Genomic DNA, 25,127 nt, shown 5'->3' with positions numbered 1-25,127 from the left:
GTACAAATCTTCAGTACTATTGCTGGAATGTTGTCAGGGCCCATAGCCTTTGCAATACCCAGGACCTCCAACCATGTCTTGATATCATGTGGAGTGAATCAAATTGATTGAAGACTGGTGTCTGTGATCCTGGGGACTATTGGAGGAGGCTGAGAGGGATCATCCACTTGGCTGAAGATTGCTGCAAATGTTTCAGCCTTATCTTTTGCATTGATGTATTGCTCTCTTCCATCATTGAGTATGGGGATATTTGTGGAGCCTTATCCTCTACGGAGCTGTATAACAGTCCACCACCATTCATGACTGAGGATTAATGGGAACATGCAGGAATGTAGAGTTGAGGTTAAAATGAGATCAGTCATGATCTTATTGAAGGTGATGCAGGCTCAAAGGGTCAAGTGGCCTACTTTTAGTCCTTGTTTGTATGTTCATATGCATATGATTCTACCTTGAATGACAGGATGAAAGTGGATTTCTTGACTGCGATCAAAGTAGTTTTCTGCAAAAAAAATCTTTGAGCCAACAATCTTTTTGGGGATTTGGGGATGAGAGCTGTATTGGATTAAGTTACTAGCCTAATGGTGCATGTACATTTATCTATAGCAATCATAATGTGAAGGGAGAAAAGCAAAACATCGTCCAAGATTCTTGATTCTAGAAAGGCTGCCTTTAATATGATGACATAGAAAACATCTACAGTAAACTGGATAAATCATCTGAAGATTAGTAGAAGATGTTCAAAATAGATGAAAGCGTTACAGAACAATTTTATATCCATAAGAGGCAAAAGCTCTGCCTGCTGAAGAGATAGGTTAAATAAAACATAAAAATAAAAGAGAAAGTATACAAAAATGTAGGGCAGCACAGTTGTTCAGTGGTTAGCACTGCTGCCTCACACCACAAGGGACCTGGGTTCAATTCCACCCTAATGCGACTAACACTGTGGAGTTTGCATATTCTCACCGTGTCTGCATGGGTTTCTGCTGGGTGCTCTGGGTTCGCTGGATGTGCAGGTTAGGTAGATTGGCCACGTTAAATTTCCCGTACTGTCCAGAAACGTGCTAGGTAGGTTAGCTATGGGAAGTGCAGGTTTAGGAGAGGGTAGGGGCTAGGTCAGGGTAGAATGATCTTTGGAGGGTCAATGTGGACTCGATGGGCCAAATTGCTTGCTTCCACACTGTAGGCATTCTATTCAATGAAATGAATTTTAAAAAGCATGTGTTTGGGTAACTAGATGAGAAACAAAGAACAAAGAAGTGAAAAAAAGTAAGGGTTTCAAAAAAAAGTATGAAAATACATTTGTGAGGAATAACAATCAACATTAATAAACATAAAGTGACAGGACATCTTATTAAAAATGAATTAATTTTGCCTAGCAACATGCCCACAATGAATATAATAAAATAAAGGAGCTGGATTCAATCCTGTATTACGGAGCACTAGATAAATTAGAAAATGACTGAAGCATGACCAGAGAAAAGTCAAATTGGGGACAAATAATTCAAAGAATCACGATTAACACAGATGAGACTGTGCCTAAGAAAAAGAGATGCTATTAAAGCTTCTCACCTCTCATTCATCAGGACAGACTGAAGCATGCCAAATTTTAAAGAGTTTGATTGATTACAATAATATCATTAATGAAAATAAAGAAATTGCAGAATGATGAACAATTCCTTTGTGTCAATACTTACAGTATAGGAAGAGGGCAGCATGCTGGATATCCCAAAGATACTAACAATGAATCAAGATATGAACCTTCCATAATTAACGTAAGGTGTTGACTTAAGGAAAGGCAACTTCACAACTTAAGTGATACTTAAGTGACAACGTGGGCGGCACGGTGGCACAGTGGTTAGCACTGTTGCCTCACAGCGCCAGAGACCCGGATTCAATTCCCGCCTCAGGCGACTGACTGTGTGGAGTTTGCACGTTCTCCCTGTGTCTGCGTGGGTTTCCTCCGGGTGCTCCGGTTTCCTCCCACAGTCCAAAGATGTGCAGGTCAGGTGAATTGGCCATGCTAAATTGTCCGTAGTGTTAGGTATAGGGGTGGGTTGCGCTTCGGCGGGTCGGTGTGGACTTGTTGGGCCGAAGGGCCTGTTTCCACACTGTAATGTAATGTAATCTAATCTAATCTAATCTAAAGAATAATAAAACTCCCGAGGACCAGATAGTTTTAATCCAGGAACAAAATCGAATTGTTGAGAACATTGCAGAGATCCTAACTCCAAATTTCAATGATCATATGATTCAGTAACATTTTGGATTGGAAACTGGTGCACATCATTCCACCATTTAAGAAATGATGGAGAAACCAGTTAGTCTAACATCTGGTGTCCAGAATATATTTGTCTATAATTCAGGATAGACTGACTGAACATCTTCAATTTTTAACTAATCAGGGAGAGCCAACTTGAATTTGAGAAAGGATTTGGCATGGAGAACCTGATTGAACTGTTTGAGGAGGTAATAAGAGTAGTTGACAAGGAGATATTAATCGATTGTATTTGTTTGCAATTTCAGAAGGCATTTGATAAAGACCCTCCCATGAATACAGGCGATACAGTGGCTCAGTGATTAGCACTGCTGTCTCACAGCACCAGGGACCCAGGTTTGATTCCAGTCTCAGGCGACTGTCTGTGTGGAGTTTGCACAATCTTTCCATGTCTGCATGGGTTTCCTCTGGGTGCTCTGGTTTCCTCCCACAATCCAAAGATGTGCAGGTTACGTGAATTGGCTATGCTAAATTGCCCATAGTGTTAGGCGCATTAGTCAGAGGGGAATTGGGGAATTGGTCTAGATGGGTCACTCTTCAGCGGGTCAGTATGGACTTGTTAGGCCAAAGGGCCGGTTTCCACACTGTAGGGAAACTAATCTGTCAACTACAGTTAAAGATCATGGAATTAAAAGTAAACTATTAAACCAGTTAGAAAATTGATTGATTGGCAGGAGGCAGAGAATCTAAATAATCTAGTGGAAGGATTTGACAGTCTCTCAGAATAATGAAGAGGAACTGGTAAGGCGAATAGAGGGTAACTGTTCAGCTCACCAGGGACATGATGTGACTTTACAAATAGGATCCATCCCTTCAAGAGTGATTTTTGGACACTTTCTACATGCCTCCTCTTAAATTTATCTGTACTAATCACTTCAAGCATTCCCTGTGTGGCAAATTCCATATTTTCACCATTCTTTAGATAAAGAAATGACAAATGTTTAGAATTCACTTCTACGAAGTTACATTAATGTCAGGTTATTTATTGAATTTCAATCTAAGAATGACAGAATTTTGTTAACTGAAGATAATAAGAGAAATGGGACAAGGAGGGGATACAGAATTATAATTTAGCTATGATCTCATTGAATGTCAGAACAGGCTTGAGGAGTTAAAAGGTCAATGTTTTGACTTATATCCCAATGCAAATGAATAGTTTTCACAATTACTGTGCAAGTGGGTAGTTGCAGAAGATGATTCTCAATGGTTTCTCTCAGCTCAGCCAGAAGTTTGTTTTTCTTTCACAAGTGATTTTTCCTGATATATAAGTTGATTTTAAACTCATAAAGTTTGATTTTGAAAAATTATATTACATCTGCATCTTGGAACCCCTTAAAATTTTATGGCTGCGAAAGAAAGATTTATTTCCTGCATATGCTGGCTATAGCCAAGATGAAGAAATGGTATTTACCTTTCACAATCTGTGAAAAAAGATACTGATCAACCCAATGTATTTGATTGTATGATTACCATAAATTTTGATGACATAATGTTATTTCCTATACACTAAAAATAGCGAGATTCCTCATCGCAATAGTAAAGCTTTTCTCAGTGGGGCAATGATTTTATTTTGGTTAAATGTGTGCAAAAGACAGGGTCTAATACTGAATGATGATCGTGTACTGAAGTCTTATTAAACATCAGGTGCTGCGTTTTAAGATACTATTTTGTTCCAGTTTCATAAATATCAGAAAACTGCACTGATGTAACATTTGGTGCTTAAATTCAACAACAATGGGCTAAACATTCCCACTCTGAGGCTCTTTCCTTTCTTTTGTATTTGGGAGAGGGGGTTGGTTTTATGAATCGTTTCATGTTGTGGCTTACTCATGCAAACTCCACTGCTTACCTCATTAGGTAGATATCTAGGTCCAACATTCATCTTGTGCAATCATGCAGCTGCAGGGGTGGAATTGCTTGCTGCAGCAATGCATCACTTCAAAAGCTGCAAGCCAGAAACGGATCTTCATACTCTGCTGCTCTAGTATTTTTTGGAAAGGGCATGCCCCAGAAATGGAAAATGGCATCCCATTTCAATCAAAAGGACCTGGAGGTGCGAGTGGGTGTTGTGATGATGTGGACAAGCAAAGATATTAGATCCAGCCAGCCTGGTCACAGATGGTGGCCTACATCAGTGGTTTTCACACAACAGAAGAAATATCCAGCAGTTTCAGAGGAAAGTTAATAATCTTCTGTTTTCTGCAAGGGTAAGTGCCACCATATTCTCTGCCACTGCACAGGAACAATGCCAAGGTTAATAATCCACAATCCTCATGATTCCATACAGCGTTTCCACTCAAAGCCTCTCACTCACTTCAGGAGAAAGTGGGGACTGCAGATGCTGAAGATCAGAATCAAAACATGTGGCGCTGGAAAAGCACAGCACGTCAGACAGCATCTCAGGAGCAAGAGAGTCGACGTTTCAGGGATAAGCCCTTCATCAGGAATGTTGGGTGGGGGACGGCACATATGAGTACATCTTTCGGCCTCACCACCTCTGATGCTCCTGCACCATCATCATGGTCTCCCAACCATTTTCATCTCACTCAATGCCTTCTTTCAGATGAATGCAGGATGAAATGTCTGATAATTGGGCAGAGACATCAAAGATTGGCGATCATGTGGTTGACATCTGGCCAAACGAGCAAAAGATCCTCAAGGTTGGTTGGGGAGCACCAGATCACTCAGGGAGGGCATCAACACCCTTTGTGTTGAGGCAATCAAATAAACCTCATTGTGTTGTGCTAAACAGCTCTCCCATTACCATCTCTGTTAACGTATTCTTAAGATACTCATGCTTCTCCTGCTATTGCACAACTAACGGCCACTTTTCTTTTAGGAAGGCATAGCAACACCCATGAAGCAATTATCTGGAAGAACTCAGTTCTTCAGGGCATCAGCTACTTCTTTAATTTTAAGAAAGAAGCATGACAAGGCTTCTTCCTGCATGTTTCACCAGCTCAGAGACTTCACTTTGATGGGGTTGTTTATTTAAATTAGCCTCAGGAGTACAATCTGGACAGCACACCACTGGCACCCCCACAGTTGACTAAAGAAGACATGGCCCAAAAATGCATCCGGAAGATTGACAAAGATCACCTACCTGATCAAGCGTATGCAGAAGATAACCCCATAGTGTCGGCCATTAATGAATTAATTACAATGCACCGACAAACACAGGAATAGCAGGAAGGTTTACTAAAGACACTCAGTAAACTCTACTGAAGATTGGTGGAGTTCACCAACATTATCAGTACTGTGCTGACTTCAAGATGCATGTGTCTGACTGCCTCAACGGGCAGGTCGGTGGCTGCAATGGAAAGCCAGCTCCAGCAGAATGCACAGTGACTGCCAGACACACATGCATCCATTGATGGTCAGCATCATTGACAAGGCAAGAGGGTAGAAGAGGGATTTCAATTTCACTCCAGCTGCCTCTTCCTCTCAAGGAGACACACTGGCATTAGCAGGCACCCAGATTTAATAGGAACCACACATAAGACCTCAAAGAGGTTTCCTCCCAACACTCCAGAGATGCTTCGTCCCTCAACCTCCACACTATCTATGATCACTGATCGTACAGAAATTGCAGCCGAGGAAGATGAACCTGCAGGAGACTCTCAGAAAGTCTCGGATCTCTCGCTATAAATGTCCCCAGGATCTCACCCTAATGTTCCCAGGCAAACAGGGTTCACAGCAGAACTGGACCCCTCCACCCAGCTGCAGATCCACAGAACTTAACGTAGACAGAGAGGGAGTATTAGGGTGAAATAAAATGAACTGTGGGCACATTAACAGCACAGGTGACACATCATTGTAAACATACTTTAATCTCTGTAAGTATATATGCATTTTCAATCGTTGCATGACTGATCAATTCATTTTAGCTGGAGGACCTGGTCTATCATGTCAGAGTTAAGCAGCCTCTTCCTCCATCCCAGGGAGGACCAAAAGGTAAATTTGTGAGGCATTGCTCAGCTCTGAGAAGCATCTGGATAGCAGCAGGTCCTTGATAATTAAATAGATAAATACAAAATTGTATAATTTGGAATCAGCATGTCAGAGCTAGAGAAATCTCAGCAGTCATTAATAAACTAGTATATTTTAGTTATATCTCATTTAACAAGATGTACATTTTCCAAAAGCTTTTCTTGTGATGAGTGTAAGATTGTCATTGGAACAAAGACTTCAAATTGTATGTAATTGGTGGTGTCTTCAATATTGTATTTTACACAGGGCATAGAATAATTGACAGAAACTTTAATATAACTGCGCTCTAACAAACTCCATAAGTTGCTGTCAGTTTCTGAGAAGTAATGAAGGTGCATTTGACAGTTTCACCATATTAGTACTACAACATTCAGACCATTAATAATCTTCAGCAGTGAACTAATTACCTTGTTAATAAGTTCTCCTATCATTCCATTCCATTTTCCGTTATTTTGTAGTCTACCATGTTGATTATCAGGAACTTGGTAAATTTGATACTTGAAGCCAAGGTGCTCTGACAAAGCATTCAGAACATCTATGGAAAATCCACAGAACTCTTTAGGTTGGCCAAATATGTTCTCTGACATCATAACAAATGGAGGAACCTGGAAAGATTCAGAGAAAACATTAAAACATAGCTGAACCTCTGAAGACATAGCCCAATTTTCTGGAGAAAGGTTAAATACTAGCTTTGTAGTGAAATCTATCACAAAATTATAGAATTATAAAATTATATTATTTGTCAGGAATATTTTAGGTATAAGATTTTGCTTTTCTAATGTACATCTATAAAATAATCCTAACCCGATTGTAGAAAATATACATTATAAGATTTCATAGCTTTATTCGAGAAGACATTTCTTAAAAATGCAAGATTAAATCATATTACATTTGAACACTGAATCAGTACATTTAATTCATTCAATGTTTATCTTGTTTGGGCTAATGGCTAGATTGCATATCTGCAAAAGAGTAGTGATATATTTTCGAATACTATGTGCATTCATTTCAATTACAGATTTAAAATATATATATATATAATTTCCTTTTGCATTATGGTAATTCTTTCATTTTTTAAACAATTTCCTAAAAGACAAAAAAGTTAACATCTCTGCATTGAGTAATGAAGAAAATTTAAAAGTTGACTCTCAATACTATACATAGCATAATTTGCACACTTTAACAGTGATGGCTTGTCAGGTTTGTTAAATGTTTTGCTGAATCTACACATGAGTTGATCAAATCTAATTTGTACTAACTGAGCTGATCTAAAGGGGATTACTTGTGTTGCACTTACTAGCCTGGAACTCAGAAGAACAAAAAAAACAGTAAAACGTTTTGCTCTTGCTAGTTCCCCGAGGAAGAACATATATGAGTCAGTGAGAACCGGATAGTGTTTTACTGTGATGCCTCATTGGGTAAATAGCATTCTAACATTATCATAGTTCACGGATAATGTATGTCTACTTGAGCAACACATTGGAGGGCAACTATGGATCTTTGGAACTGCACCCCAATAGGAAGTCTACATCCTTTAGGAGAGGAAACAATAGTTAATTAATAAAAAAGAAAATACATTTTAAAAAAAACCTTCTCATCATTGGACTGGTCAAATGGTGATGATTGTATATGTCCTTGATGTGAGTTTAAGTAGATGTTGCAACTATAATCAGAGTTTTCTATTTATCTGCCTTTACCATTATTAATACAAAAGGTAAATTATTGAGAATTTTCAAATAATTATGAATTAGTTAAATGCAGTTTTGAATACTGATTCTGTATCTCGCTGTTTCAGGAATTACATTTTATAGTTGAGTATAGGTTTCTTTAAAAAGTGATTGACTTTCAGCATTGTGTGCTGCAAAATAGATACTGGTTAATTACCTAACAAGAAAAAAAAATCAGATTAAACCAATTGATACAAATTCCATCCCTGATAATGACTGATAAAAAGAATTAGCATTTGCATACATTTTAGTTCCCTTTTGGAGTGATTTTTTAAAATAATTCTGACAATTCTAATCACATATCCTACAGGATTAGGAGGACCAATATTTTACCACACTAATCAAACTATGAAATAAATGAAATAAAAGTCAGCGGAAAATACTACTTGCTCATTAAACACATTGAGAAAACATCCACTACAGAAAAGCTTTGTCAATGGTCTTTGAAGTCATCATTGTCCTCAAACGAAATTTCTCTGCTATTTTTCAGAGGCAACCTCTCAGACACATTATTCAAATGGTGGTCTCTGGGTCAGTGTTGGAGTCTTTAAAAAACACTTTAACAACTGGACATATAATTTTAGGCAATACTTCAGTGCTAGATGCATTTTCAAAAGTTTATCTTTCAATTTAATCATGAAACTGAAGTTTGCCTATTTGTTCTCAGTTAAGGTTAAAGACCTTATGGAAAATTTGCAGATAACTACAATGTTACCCTAGCCAATGTAAACACTCAACAACCATCAGGAGCAGAATGATTGTTTATTCATTTTATTGCTGTTTGTGGGGCAGTGCCCTGGGGAAAATGGTTTCTGAATTCGCTGATACAATAATTGTCTGTACTTTAGAGCAATAAGTTGTATGTGAACTACTTGAGAACCCACCTGGGAGAAATATTAGGTGACATATGAATACCTGTTTAGTCCTTCTATATATTTCTTCTAATTTACTGCCCACAGATACACATGTAAAACTGAACAACTGACATTGCTCAGCGTGGACTCTTTTTTGATGCCCACTGAATAGCATACACGTGCGAATTGTTATATGCCAATGGATATAATCATTTATAGTCTGCATGATAATGAAAGAATTGTTGTGTGTGTGCGTTTGTGAGAGAGAAAGAACGTGTGTATGAGAGGGTCTGCATGACAGTGTGTGTTATTGTGTGTATGCATGTGTGTGTATAGTGTAGTGGGGTCACCTGTAGTGTGACATGAACCAAAGATCCTTTGTTAAGGGCATCCTCATGGATATTGAACTAGGCTATCAGCCTCTGCTTGGCGACTCTGCATTATTGTGTAAATCTTAAACAGACCATTGTTCGCAGCAAAATGCCCAGCCTTCAGGACAACATCGACCACAACACCGTCCAAACCTGTCATGGCAACCAGTGCAAGAAATGTCAGTGTCAACATGGATACTACCATAACACTTGGAGTCACCACACACCCAGTGTGCGGCAGGTACTCATGTGACTCGGCCAACGTTGCCTTTTTCACACACATCAGGCAAGGATGCCCCGAGACATGGTACATTGGTGAGGCCAAACAAATGCTACGACAATGGATGAATGGACACTGCACAACAATCACCAGACAGGGATGACCCCTCTCAGCCAGGGAACACTTCAGCAGTCAAGAACATTTGGCCTCGAGTGACCAACCTCCAAGGTGGACTTCAGGATATGCAACAATGCAGACTGGCCGAGTAGAGGCTGATGGCCAAGTTCAGTACCCATGAGGATAGCCTCAACCGGGATTTAAGTTTGTGCACACTACAGGTGACCCCACTACAGTATACACATATACACACAAATACACACACTCGCCCTCATGCACATGCCCTCTCAGGCATATACTCCATCACACTCGTGCACACATGCACACTCACACGCTCTCTTCCTCTCTCTCCCTCTCTCTCACTGACACACACACACAAACACACACTCTCTCTTTTCCTCATACACACGCACACACACATAAAAGTCTATGGGGTGAATTTGCATTTGCAGATACATTCTATTTTGTTCAAAAACCACACAATCTGGAGGCAGTCAGTCCATGTGACATTTTATAAATCCCTACTTTGGAAATAGAATCAGTCTGACTCAAGGTTGGAATACAGGCAGATTCTAACCTCACACCTTTAACGTATTGTCTGAGCTGAGGTGTCACTTTTTTTTATAAAACCTTAAGTTATTTTAGGAATGTGACTTCAAAGAAGTTCTAGGATTTGCATATTAATAAATCAAAACCTGCAACCCATTTAAGTGATTAATGAGTATTTTGCATCAGTATTTATTGTGGAAAAGGATATGGAAGATATAGAAAGTAGCGAAATGGATGGTGACACCTTGCAAAATATCCATATTGCAGAGGAGGAAGTTCTGGATGTCTTGAAATGCATAAAAGTGGATAAGTCCACAGGACTTGACCAGATGTACCCCAGAACTCTGTGGGAAGCTAGGGAAGTGATTGCTGGGTATCTTGCTGAGATATTTGTATAGTCACAGGTGAGGTGCCGGAAGACTGGAGGTTGGCTAATGTGGTGCCACTGTTTAAGAAGGGTGGTAAGGACAAGCCAGGGAACTATAGATCAGTGAGCCTGATATCGGTGGAGAGCAAGTTGTTGGAGGGAATCCTGAGGGACAGGATGTACATGTATTTGGAAAGGCAAGGACTGATTAGGAATAGTCAACATGGCTTTGTGTGTGGGAAATCATGTCTCACAAACTTGATTGAGTTTTTTGAAGAAGTAACAAAGAGAACTGATGAGGGCAGAGCGGTAGATGAGATCTATATGGACTTCAGTAAGGCATTCGACAAGGTTCCCCATGGGAGACTGGTTAGCAAGGTTAGATCTCATGGAATGCAGGGAGAACAAGCCATTTGGATACAGAAATTGGCTCAAAGGTAGAAGGCAGAGGGTGGTGGTGGAGGGTTGTTTTTCAGACTGGAGGCCTGCGACCAGTGGAGTGCCACAAGGATCGATGCTGGGTCCTTTACCTTTTGTCATTTACATAAATAATTTGGATGCGAGCATAAAAGGTACAGTTAGTAAGTTTGCAGATGACACCAAAATTGGAGGTGTAGTGGGCAGTGAAGAAGGTTACTTCAGATTACAACAGGATCTTGATCAGATGGGCCAATGGGCCGAGAAGTGGCAGATGGAGATTAATTCAGATAAATGCGAGATGCTGCATTTTGTGAAATCAAATCTTAACAGGACTTATACAATTAATGGTAAGGTCCTAGGGAGTGTTGCTGAACAAAGAGACCTTGGAGTGCAGGTTCATAGCTCCTTGAAAGTGGAGTCGCAGGTCAATAGGATAGTGTAGAAGGCGTTTGGAATGCTTTCCTTTATTGGTCAGAGTATTGAGTACAGGGGTTGGGAGGTCATGTTGCGGCTGTACAGGACATTGGTTAGGCCACTGTTGGAATATTGCATGCAATTCTGGTCTCCTTCCTATTGGAAAGATGTTGTGAAAGTTGAAAGGGTTCAGAAAAGATTTACAAGAATGTAGCCAGGGTTGGAGGATTTGAGCTATGGGGAGAGGCTGAACAGGTTGGGGCTGTTTTCCATGGAGTGTCGGAGGCTGAGGGGTGACCTTATAGAGATTTACAAAATTATGAGGGGCATGGATAGGATAAATAAACAGTCTTTTCCCTGGGGTGGGGGAGTCCAGAACTAGAGGGCATAGGTTTAGGTTGAGAGGGGAAAGAGAGAAAAGGGACCTAAGGGGTAACTTTTTCATGCAGAGGGTGGTATGTGTATGAAATGAGCTACCAGAGGAAGTGGTGGAGGCTGGTACAATTGCAACATTTAAAAGGCATTTGGATGGGTATATGATCAGGAAGGGCTTGGAGGGATATGGGCCGGATGCTGGCAGGTGGGACGAGATTGGGTTGGGATACCTGGTCAGCATAGACGGGTTGGACCGAAGGGTCTGTTTCCATGCTGTACATCTCTATGACTCTATAAGTGTTAACAGCAATCTAGGTTTGTTCAACATATCCCACCAGCTGTATGACACTTTGATTTTTTACTATATATTCTGCGTCCTATGATCCTGCCTCACTAACTACCTGATGAAGGAGTACTACTATGAAAACTTGTTCTTCCAAATAAACCTAGTGTTGTGTGGTTTTTAACTTTGTCCACCCCAGTTCAAGGCCAGCTCCTCCATATCATGAATACCGAGAACAGCATTTATAACAAAGAGAAACATTTCATGTCTGTGCTTAACCTCTAACCAAGCTAACTGTTTAAGTTCTATTCCATGACTCTATCCCATGAGCTTTAAACTTCTTTACTAACCTCGTGAGAAACTTCATTAAATCTTTTTTGAAATCAAATAAAGTTTATCTTTTGGATCTATCTTGATGAAAAGCAAGCTTATGTGCTCAAGGACATATCTCTTAATGCACATATTCTTGAAATGCCCACTTAAAGTATCACAAGAAATGTGCTTAGATATTTTGGGTCACTATCATTAGGATTTACTTGCCAATTAATATCAGGCTATTTTACACATTTTATTCCTTTCTTAAATATTAGTGTATACCCTTGCAATCCTTCAGCTCTTAGGTTTATAATTTGTGAAGGCACCAGTACTTTCCTCCTGAATTTCAATAAGGATATGAGAATACATCTATAACACTTCATTGTTCATTGTTCACGGATAGTTCATTGTTCTATTGGTTACAGAACACAATTTTTATTAAGTTCTATATATGCCTGAATAGTTTTCTGGCTTTTTATTGCAGTGAGAATTTGTTCATAATCCTCCTTTGTGAAAGGAAACATATGGAATACATTTGCGTTATCTACTTCATCATAAACATTTGCAATGATTCTACTCAGTTTGTGCTTGAGCAAATTCACTTATTCTTTGACTTTCCTTCCTGAAGCAACATGGTTTTTTAAATCTCATTTGCTGCACTCTTAAATTTGACTCTTCCCCTTTACTTTTTATCTACTTTTTAAAAATAGCCTAAACTGTCCTTTATCATAATCCCAATTTTCTAATTTTTAGATATTCAAGGAAGCAAAAAGACATTTTTGACATAATTTTTCACCCACAACTGCGGCTCAGGTTTTGCTTTGCTTTTATTAAGCTCAATATTTTACATATTTTATTCCCTTTTTAGTTATGATTTTCACAACTATTGTTATCTAGGACATTTCTCACAGCTCAGCGATACCCTCCTGTCAAACCATTATTCATTTGGATTTTCACTTTGACTGCAAAATCAAATTAAACATTCCAAATGCCAATAAATATTAAGTGCTAAATAAACTTGGTGGGGTCAGTTTTAACTTGATGAAACTGACACTAACTGATCAAGTATAAACAAAATGTTCAAAAAGAATTCTGCTCCTGAAGTTCATCAAGAGAGATCCAAGAGTAGGGTTCAGTTGAAGAATTGGATATGGTCCCCATCACATCCTTCCCACTTTTAAAACTGTTCCATGTTTGGTTCCCCAATGCATAGCAGTGCAAATATTTTGTGCAACGATACTTACTAGATTGCAGTTATATCAGATTGCAGTGCATAACTTCCTATGGTATAAATATTGAAAGCATTAATAACAAATATTTTGTGAATTAGGTAGAAAAGCCTCAATCACAATAACCTTTGTAAAACAGATTCTGTTGAGGTACTATTATTAAGAATATTGGAACATTGATTAAAATATCACTAATCAGCCAGTTGACCTGACTGATGTTATTCAGTTGAGTGGTGGCAGGACTTGCCCAGTGAATTTACATCACTGGTACATCTCTGGTGAGGATAACCATTAGGTGTATCTTAACATACTCTGTATGTCACAGACATGTGAGCAGGCTGTCACCTCCAATTCGTCCAATGCCACAAAGAACATGTATGGAGTTCACTACATTAGGCAGATGCCCTATTGAGTAATTGGGTTAATCTAATTTGTGAATGTGCACATGGTCTTATATTAATAACATTGAAGATGTTGGCCTATGACCCAAGGTATGTGAGCTTCCAGAATTTAATATGAAACCTGGAATATGGGGAAGAAGTGATGATAGTGAGACTGCTGGTGATAATATTATGTGCTAGCAATAAGAGTAGATCTATTCAAGCTTGTGTTGCTTAGTGCTAACATTCTCACAGGCAGTGCAAAGTGAGTTCTGATGCATGCAAATTTACACAATGATTAGTGAACAGATGAAATACTCAAGGTTTACATGACATTCATGTCATCCTGATTAGGGATTGACTTATGAGCTGTCCCTGTCCATCTCCGTGAATAGCTTAGACACAGCTTTGCTCTGCATCCTCCTCTTCATCTTGTTCATCCTTTCATAAATTGTATTAATTTAGCATTTCACCCACTTGAAGGTTCGAACTCTGCATAGGGCCACATGATGGAGAATGCAAGGCTCTTACCCACCTCAATGGGTAAGAGCCTTGCAGGAACATATTACAGGCACCACGTGACTGTACATAGTTCTTTGAAAGTTGTGTCACATGTAGACAGGGTGGTTAAGAAGGTATTTAGCTTGCTTGCCTTCACTTCTCAGACCACTAAGTACAGGAGTTGTGACGTCATGTTGAAGTTGTGCAGGGCATTGGTGAGGCCACTTTTGGAGTACTGTGCACAGTTCTGGTTGCCGTCCTATAGGAAGGATATTATTAAACTGGAGATGGTTCAGAAAAAGATCAGTGAACAAGGGTGGGACTTGTTTAACTGGAGCATAAGAGGTTGAGGGGTGATCTGATAAAGATTTATAAAATCATGAGGGGCATAGCTAGGGGGGGCATATTTTTAAGGAGAGAGGAGAACAATTTAAAAGGGACCTGAGGGGCAACGTTTTCACAGAAATGGTGGTTTGTATGTGGAACGAACTGCCAGAGGAAATGGTGCATGCAAGTACAATTACAACATTTAAAAGATATTTGTTCATGTACATGAATAGGAAAAGTTTGGAGGAGTATGGGCCAAAAGCAGGCAAGTGGGGCTAGTTTAGTTTGGAAACATTGGTTGGCATGGATGAGTTGGACTGAAGGGTCTGATTCCATGTTTTATGACTCTATGGCTCTATGATTGTTTCAGGCACTGGAATTCCATCTTCAGCAGTTCCTTTGACCTGTTCGATGATTGTTCTCATGAGTAGATGGCTTCAAGTATAGTAGCTCTGTGTTTCCATCTGGAAGTCATGTAAAGGGTTGAGTAGAAAGTTTTTCAAGTGCTCTTGATCCCAAGAAATAATGTACAAATTTACAGTAGTGACATGAAAACAATGCCACCCTGAACTACTAGGCTAAATGCATTGTGTTAGCTGACATGAAACTATGCACAAACAAGAAGTAAAGTTCTTATTGTAATTGTATATTGAGGGTTCATACTGACTAATAACTGAGTGATTTGATAAACATATGAGTGCAATCAATAAAGTTTGATGGGTTTATGAATCCAGCAATAGAGGCAAATCCTACTGCTTTTGTACCTGTGAGGTCCCATCTGTCTGTAACTGCTTGTAGCAGCCAGCTCCTATAACTACGGTATCTGTAATCTTAGAGATTCAGAATGATCACTAAGTTCCACTCCTGAAATTAACTAGAGATAAATGACAAAATCTTCTCAGCCCCTCGTGATGGACACAATGGTGAGTCAATTGGGAAAATATGGCAAGATTGGAAAAATGAGATTTTAACTTTAAGACAGAAAAAGTGATTTTCTACCCATATTTTGTATGTGAGACATAATACACTCGGACTGGTAAGAGGCTTGCTTGCATGTACTTATATTGCATTACGTTACTGCACTGTTACCTACTGTCACCTCCTTTACATGTATTTTGCTATTCTCCTATATGCCAGAGGGAACGTAGACAGCACAAATTCCTGCCAGGTCCCTGAAGGTGTCACCTGTGAAAAAGGCATATGCAATGCTTGCCTTCATTAGCTGGAGTGAATATAAGAGCAAGGAAGTCTTGTTACAACTTTATAAACATTGGTTAGGCCACCGATACTGTACACACTTGTGATTGCCATTCTATCATGATTGCATTGGAAAACGTGCAGAGGATATTCACCAGAGTGTTTCCTGGAATGAAAGTTCTCAGGTATGAAGAGAGACTGAATAGGTTGCTCTTTTTTATGGAACAGAGGAGGTTGAGGTGGGGTTGGGGGCAGCGGGGTGGGGTTTGTGGTCTGCTTGAGTATACAAAATTATGAGAAGCATACACATAGCAGGTAGTGAGAATCTATTCGACATGTCAGATGTGTCTAAGATTAGAGGACATAAGTTTAATATGAAGAGTAAGTGGTTTAGATGGAGTCAGAAGATTTTTTTTTTCACCCAGAGGGTGGTAAAAATATGGAATGTGCTGCCTGAGAGGGTGGCAAAGGCAGATACTTTCATAATATTTAAGAAGCATCTGGATTGGCACTTAAAATGCTATTGTAGAATATGGAAGGAAATGGAATGAATGTAGTATAGTGTTTGTGGGTCAGTATATACTTAGTGGGCTGAAGGGTCTGTTTCTGCACTGTATGACTCTACAGCTCGATGACATTGAAATCAGAACAGATTCCTGGCAGCTACAGCTCACTGTTTGCTCTCTGTGACTGCAATCTTGCCAACAACCCTGACATCTAATGGCATGCTTGTAGGCAATAAACAGCTGTATTATCTGTCTACAAAGGTTGGCATCAAACAAGCACCAGCCTGGCCACATAATCACAGCACATTTTTGACTCATTTAGAATACAGTAATACAGTAGAGCCTTGTAGTGTATTTGTAGAGTCCCTTTTCTCTGGGCCAGAATGTCTGAGTTCAAGTTCCACCTGCCCTAGAGGTGTATCTGAACAAGTTGATTAAAAATATGAACAGCAGTCTACTTAGGCAGAGTTCTAACATGGGATGGGTGACCTCTGTAATTTGATTCTTGAAGCTGTAGTTACAATGATTGTTGATCAGACTGGCAATGATCTAAAGTAGCAATACATTCAGGAATTTATGTCTCCATTTCCACTGAAGAGTCACCCATGTCACTTATGTGCCCTCAGAGATTTTCCTTTCTTGTTTTCCTCCAACTGTGCATATTAATGAAGGGCTAGTCATAGCAGGCAGCAATTAACCTGATGTACAGGTGGGCTTTAATTATGGCATTAGCTGAGGAAATCCCAGAACATCCCAACAGTTGTGGATATTTTGCTGTTGACTCTACAAAAACATGAGCGTGATGCCAAAGAGGTTTGGCACATAAATGAAGTGAACAGCGGAAAACTGCATGAGGTACCTCACCAAATCTGATGGTGTCTAAAGAAAGTTAAAGCTACAGTTACTTAAATAGCTACTGACATGGCATAAGTACCTAAGGGTCTAGATATATGAATCATTCAAATGTCAGGGCAGGTACAGAAACTGATCAAAACATCAAATGAAATGTAAGGCTTCATATCTGCCAGAGTGGACCAGAAGGAGACTGAGGTTCCACTAAAAGTTAGGATACAATACTTGGAAAGCACCTGGAGTATTGAGTGCAATTTTGGCCACCTTACCCTACAAAAGAAGTATGGCCCTGGAGAGGATGCAGACTACATTTATCAGAACATTACCTGTATTCAAGGGTTAAACTACACAGAAAGACTCCATACTCTGTGCATGCATTTTCATGGAAGTTAAAAGATCAAGCAGAGATTTGATTGAATTTTTCTGATAGATAGGGGAATATGCAGGGTAGATACAGACAAAATTTCTCTGCAGATTGGGGCTTGTTTTGATCTTTATACAGACCTTCAAAAAAATATTTAGAATTCCTGTGATTGACTGACAGGATCACAAGATTTGAAATGATAAGTGTTTATAAACTTCTTTAATTGTTTATTTCAACTCTGAAATTGATAGATTTTTAGTCAACAGAACTGAGAGTTAAAATGAAAAGATGAGTTTGCAGGGTTAGATTGTCACTGCCTCATTGAATGGTGGGACAGGATTGATTAACTAAACAGACAAATTCCTATATTGCATCCTGCTATCTTGTCACTCAAATCTTTGCATTGAGTATGATCAATGAAATCAGACCATGTTTTGATATTTGTTCCTAGATGCAGAATTGTGGATCGGGAGCTCATTCATAATCCAGTGAAGCCTTTAATCAATATAAATAATTTCTGTTTCCCATAATATTTCTATATTTGCTTTTGAGTTGGAATGCTTAGAAAACAACAAATAATCCCTTTTACAGTTACCTTACTTTCAAATATTTGTTATTCAAATTTTGTGAAAAAATCTATGAAGGAAAGAATATCAGCTCCTTTGCTTTATAATGGAATAAATAAAGCTGGGCAAAGAAGCTTACAGACTTTATGGATCACTTTCATACTGCTGCCAGTTAAGGTTGATATCTTTGTCCCTTTGCTATAGCATTCTTCAAATAACTGCTCAAGACAATGCAATTCCTGGCTTCTACAAACAGTGTCATATCACATGGGGTGGCACGGTGGCTAGTGCTGTTGACACACAGCACCAAGGTTGTGGTTTCAATTCTGACCTCAGATGACTGTCTGTGTGGAGTTTGCATGTTCTGCTTGTGTCTGCATGGGTTTCCTCCCACAGTCCAAAGATGTGCAGGTTAAGTGGATTGACCATATCTGTAGCATCCAAGGACGTATAGATTAGGTGGATTAGCAATGGGAAAATGCAGAGTTATGGGGATAGTATACGGGCATGAGTCTGGGTGGGATGCTCTTTGGAGAGCCGTGTGGATTTATTGGGCCCAATGGCCTGTTTCAACACTATAGGAATTATATGTGATTAAGGCAGCACAAGACTTATAAAGCCCTTTGTATTTCCAAGTATTTGGAAACAAAGGTATTGAATCTCAAAATTTGTCTAATGACAAGTTTCCACTTGCCTATTTTTGTGAAAAAATATCACTTACAAAAGTATAAGAATTGTTTAAAAATTATTGAGGTGGTAAGTCATATTAATAAATGTAAGTTTCTATTTGGAACGCAAACAAAATTTGAATAAAATATCATTACTTAAAATCTAGTAATTTTGATATTGAATTAATAATGATTGTATTACCTAATATTTTCAATTCTCTTGGAATTTACTTTCTCACAGCCAATTTATCCTGCCTATCACAATATTGTAAAAAGGAGCAAGGCAAGAACTATGAATCATATCCTAACACATACTGTTATATTAATGGTCAAGAACACTGTATGGGATGTTATAATTACGCATCCAAAGTGAAAAAGGTCATAACAAGGAATCAATAAATAGTCAGAAACAGTTGGAAATGGTTCAACCTGGGAAAGTGTGAAGTGATTCACTTTAGAAGTTCAAAGTTGAATGCAGAATACAGGGTTAAAGGCAGGATTCTTGGCAGTGTGAAGGAAAAGAAGGATCTTGGGGTCCATGTCCATAGAACCTTCAAAGCTGTCACCCAAGTTGATAGGGCTGTCAAGAAAGCATATGGTATGCTGGCTTTCATTTGCAGTAGGATTCAGTTTAAGAGCTGTGAGGTTCTGCTGCAGCTCTATAGAGCCCTGGTCAGACCACATTTGGAATATTGTGTTCAGTTCTGGTCGTTTCATTAAAGGAAGAATGTGGAATCTTTAGAGACGGTGTAGAGGAGATTTACCAGGATGCTGTCTGGACTGGATGGCATGTCTTATGATGAAAGGTTAAGGGACCTAGGACTTTTCTCATTGGAGTGAAGAAGGATGAGAAGTGACTTGAGAGGTATACAAGATGATGAGAGGTGTAGATAGAGTGGGTAGCCAGAGACTTTTTCCCAGGGTGGAAATGGCTATCACAAGGGGGCATAATTTTAAGGTGATCGGAGGAAAGTTTAGGGGTGATGTCAGAGGTAGGTTCTTTACACAGAGAGTGGTGGGTGTGTGGAATGCACTGCCAGCAATGGTAGTAGAGTCAGATACATTAGGAGCATTTAAGTGAGTCTTGGATAGGCACATGGAAGATAGTACAATGTAGGGTATGTAGGTCAGTCTGATCTTAGAGTAGGATTAAAGGTAAGCATAACATTGAAGGTTGAAGGGCCTGTACTGTGCTGTAGTGTTCTGTTTTCTATGTTATTAATCTGCTAGAGTTCTTTGAATAATTAACCAAACTAACAAATGGGAGCTACACTGAAAATATATTGATTCAGTGTTTTAAAAAAAAGCATGTACAAGGATAATGTTCAAGATAAAATCTTTAAAAGGTTAAAATTCACATAATCACAACCAGGTTAAGTAATTACATTGACGACAGACTTAACAATAAGAAGTACAAAGTGATGATAAACTTAAAAAAAAAACTGCCTGGGAAGCAGGGGATTTCTAGAGAGCTCTGTTCTTGCTGTTCTTGCCAATCAAACTGCAGTTTTTGTCATGATTAGGTGGATACAAACATTAAATCCTGAGATCCTATTACTAAGATCAGTTTGTATTAAATGTAAAGGTTTATCATCAATTATGGTGATCAATACAAGTAATTTTGCATTCAATTTCCATGAGGTTTGTGAGGTTGCTCATGACTAATGGACAGTTTAAATAGCTGCTAAGCCTGCCCTGCTAAGTTATTGTATTAACGTCAGCAAAAAATTAGAAGTGCTGATTTTAACAGAACAAGGTTTCTAAAGGGTTCTGTCATTTATTCCTAAATGCAGACTGATCAAATTGGTCACTCCAACAGTATTCAACTGTACTTATATATTTAAGTCACTAAATTATATGAACAGGTTGAAACAAAAAGATAAGCAAAGTTAGAGAAAATCTGGAGAAATTAAGCAGATATCTTAAGACGTTATAAATTGATTTAATAAAAAGTGAATGCAATGCACATTTGAAAAAAATGGATGAATTTGTAAATTGAAAGCATTATCTATACTGAAACATGGATGACATAAGAAAAGCTACTGATCAATCACAGTTTTTGATGTGTAGCTGTAGTCACTAAAGCTAATCCGACATGTGGTGGATCTCACGGGTATTTGACTAGAAAGGGCAATAGGTTACCCAAACTAGTACAGATCATTGGTGAGGCCATAGTCAAACACTGTGCAATTTTGGACACCCTACCTTCAAAAAGATAGATGCATTGAGAGGATTCAGAGAAGAGCAACAAGGATGATTCCAGAACATAGAGCAAAATCACCTGATGCTGTGTTGATTAACTCCTTCAAGAAAAGAAATCAAAAAGTCTTGATAAATATTTAGTTGGGAATAAGAATGAAGTTTACAGGAATCGCTATGGACTGAAATGGTCAAATATTCCATGGCATATTATAGGTCTTATCACCGTTAGGTCTGTGGCTTGTTGTTTTAGAGGACAGTGATCTGTCCTTGTACAGAGAATATAAAAAGGTATGAGAAATCAGTGGTGCAGAAACCCAACACTGGACATAAAATAGTTGAGGCAGAATTCACACTAGGGTAGACTTTACAAGACTCGCAACAGGAACAGGCTTAGTGAACTGATGGGCCTTTCCTCATTCCATTCTATTCTTTTCTATTCATTCTATTCTGCTCATTCTATTCTTCCTGACTGTATCTACTACCTGCCTAATCTTTGGACTGTGGTGTGTTTCAGGAGGCCAACATCTTCATGGCTTTTGTTTATACTACTGCTTGATAAATAAATCAGAAAGAGTATTAAGATAGTAGAAGACAGTCATCTAATTATAAATAAGAACATTAAATCACTCTAGAGATACCCTGATCTTAAAGAAAATTTTACAGTTATTAATGTATTCTTGATTAGTTTTAAAGAAAATATTCAATGTGAGGATGTCAAGCCATATGTTTATTTTTGTGCATTTAAATCTGACAATCATTGTTGAGCTATGTATTGTTATAATAGGAATTGCATTTCTAACATTGCAAGTATTTAAATATGATTGTCGGCTGCCAAACATTCAACTATATACGAAGGGAAAAAATTCTATTTTACCAGTACTGTCACAACTCGCAGTGTCACTCCTTCCATACTATTTTCCAGTTTTTGATCGACAAGAGAACCATTCAATCCATTGGTTGGACTCCAAAGTCCTAGCTATATGGGGAATACAAACATGCTTTATTAAAATAATGCAATTAACTTTAATTACAGCATAATTTTACTGTTTTACTTCCCCAAAGATCCATGTTTCTCACAGCTCATTATATCAACGTGAAGACACTGAAGCTGTAATTAATGTAACTACCTTCTAAAAATATAAAATTTCAATCAATCTTGGACCTGTTACAATACATTGAAGAATACACATGGATGTTATAAGGATTGAAGCAGAAGGTGGCACACCAGAATTGTTCTGCTATTGAAATGATGGTATGTTTAATTGCTAGCCTACCCCTTTAAAGCCACTTAATTATTATTACTGTGACCTGACACATCTTGAGAGGTTAATTAATTCGTTTTTCCCTTTTTCAAAGTAATTTTGAAAACACTCTCAGTTAATGGTCAGGACCTTGAGCTGTCCTGTTAAATCTATTCCAAGATTTATGAATATGATATTTAAGCTAATTAATGCAAGTGGGACAGTTTGAAATAGTTTGGTCAGCTTAGTCATAATATTTTAATAGCCTAAAGCTGCCCAAACGTTTAAAGTACTTGCTGTGCCTCTTTGGGGGGGTGGCGTTTTCAATTATGATAGACCAACTATGCCCCATAAAAATGTGTATTCCTTACTTCTAATTCTAAACAGCAAAAATCAAAATTTTCACTTGGGCATAGCAGGAAGGGAGGGACCGTGCCAGCTGTCTTGAGTACTGATGCTGCCTGACCTGAGTTCTGTAGTCGAGTGTACTTGAATAGTTAGTGTTGTTTCCTGGGCATGCAATTACTCCAGATTGTAAGCTCAAAAGATTGGTTGGGGTCATGAGTTGGTGGAAGATGAAAAGAAATAGCAGGCATTTGCAGACCCTAGACAACCTGCTATATCCAATGCTTGCATATGTGACAAGAAATAGATGGGGTCAGATTGTCTGCACAGCATCACAAGAAGTGCAGCAAGCAGCATTAGGCATATCTCCTGTGAAGTGACTGATGTTCCTATGGTTTTCAATATGTTAGTTCACATAATATATACCACAGACACCTGGGTCTGTATTAACACTAATATCTGGACATTTACCAACAACTAACTGTGGACATTAATATCTCAGCCTTACTTATACAGTCTAGGTGTTATATATAATAAACCTGTTATTACACTCCTCTAGAGCAGATGGGACTCAAACCCAAGCCTCCTTGTCTAGAGGGAGTCTTTAGTTTTTTTTCAAAACTGCCTTTTCAAAAGATTTGATAGGTGTAGAAGATCAATTTTATTTGTCTTTCAGCTAGCTTTAGTAAAATTACATCCTGTACCTTGGCATTGACATCTGCCTTCAAATTGGTCAACACTTTCATCTAACCTTCGGTATTATAACATTAATTCAAACCTCGGAATTTTAAAGGATTCTTCTAGGGCTTGCACAATCTTGGCTGGATGTTGCTGTCAACATTCAAAATGCTGGAAAGTTTAACTCTTCTTCCCAAAGTGAAAAGAAGTTGGACAGACTGTCTGTCCTTGTAGTCTGTCAGTCTAAAGGGTTAAGATTCAGTCTGTCTTTGAGTAATTCAGACAGTAAATGAATGAACTGACATTCCATGTTTAGTTATTTGCTTTTCATCATAAACTGTGTTGCTTTGTGCAGATGAAACATGGCAATTTATAAAATTTACTTCAAGACCAGTTGGCTTCTCTTCTCATTTTATTTCTTGCTGTAGTTGAACAAAGAACAAAGAACAAAGTAAATTCCAGCACAGGAACAGGCCCTTTGGCCTTTCTGCACCGATCCAGATCCTCTATCTAAACCTTTTGTCTATTTTCCAAGGATCTGTATCCTTCTGCTCCCTGCCCATTCATGCATCTGTCTTGATACATCTTAAATGATGCTATCATGCCCACTAGGAGAAAGTGAGGACTGCAGATGCTGGTGATCAGAGTTGAGAGTGTGGTGCTGGAAAAGCACAGGAGGTCAGGCAGCATCCAAGGAGAAGGAGAATCGACATTTCGGGCAAAAGCGCTTCAATTGGAATGAGGCCTCATTCCTGATGAAGGGCTTTTGCCTGAAACATCGATTCTTCTTCTCCTTGGATCCTGCCTGACCTGCTGTGCTTTTCCAGCACCATGTTATCATATCCGTCTCTACCACCTCTGCTGACAATGTGCTCCAGGTACCCACCACTCTCTGCACAAAAAACTTCCCACGCATATTTCCCTTAAACTCTTCCCGCTCACCTTGAACTTATGACTCCTAGTAATTGAATCCCCCACTCTGGGGAAAAAAAACTTCTTGCTATTCACCCTGTCTATACCTCTCATGATTTTATAGACATTCCCCTCAACCTCCATCTTTCTAATGAAAATAATCCTAATCTACTCAACCTCTCTTTATAGCTAGTGCCCTCCATACCAGGCAACATCCTGCTGAACCAAAGTTTTATACAACTGTAACATGACCTGCCAATTCTTTACTCAATATCCATCCGATGGAGGGACGCGTCCCATATGTTTTGAAAGTAGCAACTTTGTGTTTTTAGGTAGTGATCATGGCAAAAGAAAAGTGAGTAGTGACAACTTGCTTTGGTTTATGCTACATTTTTCAGGAGTAAAATGCCAAAATCAAATATGTCTTGACACAGTTAAAAACTTGTTTAAAATATTGAAAATATATTATATAGAGTTGTTTGCCTTCAGTTTTGTTCCAGGAGCACTTTAGTAGGTTAGAGCTGTCCTTCTCCTGTTTTTAAATTGGGTCAGCTACAGGCCATTTTTTAAAGAGAGAGAGGGAAACAAATTTTTCTTGCTTCGGTACGGTTGTGGATTTTAATCTTGTTACCAGTAAGAGCTTCAACTTTAAAAGCAGGTATCTGATAGGTGATTAGTAACTGTTGAAATCTTACTTCAGCTTTCAATATCCATTTGCTGTCACTATCTTCCAGTATGTATTTGCTGCTACTTTGCTGCTACTATAATGTCTTTGTGTTTGTTAATTTGATAGTCTACATAATACATACCACAATGTATTGGCTTCATATTAAAATAGATAATTGGAACTTTATTAACAATAAACCATGTACACTAATATTA

The 25,127-nt window shown here is 38.7% G+C and overlaps 1 protein-coding gene across 6 annotated transcripts in view; it reads right to left on the bottom strand.

Annotated features, from left to right (window-relative positions):
• Positions 1–25,127, bottom strand: part of LOC122556682 (glutamate receptor ionotropic, delta-2-like) — a 530,324-nt gene that overhangs the window by 138,826 nt on the left and 366,371 nt on the right. For all 6 annotated transcript variants that reach the window (XR_015759754.1, XR_015759755.1, XM_043703715.2 and 3 more), the window contains 2 exons: positions 21,944–22,045; positions 6,673–6,870 (listed from right to left, as the gene is read on the bottom strand). Coding sequence is in view for 4 of the 6 variants with exons in the window: in XM_043703715.2 (XP_043559650.1) it covers positions 6,673–6,870; positions 21,944–22,045 (300 nt within the window). In the remaining 2 variants the exon portion in view is untranslated. The remainder of the gene's footprint in view (positions 1–6,672; positions 6,871–21,943; positions 22,046–25,127) is intronic.

The sequence above is a fragment of the Chiloscyllium plagiosum genome, unplaced genomic scaffold (assembly GCF_037043375.1).
Source record: "Chiloscyllium plagiosum isolate Xiang-an unplaced genomic scaffold, Cpla_swu_hap1 HiC_scaffold_16, whole genome shotgun sequence".
NCBI classification, from domain to species: Eukaryota; Metazoa; Chordata; class Chondrichthyes; order Orectolobiformes; family Hemiscylliidae; genus Chiloscyllium; species Chiloscyllium plagiosum.
The sequence above is the reverse complement of the archived record's forward strand: the minus strand, read 5'-3'. Positions and strand labels throughout refer to the sequence as shown.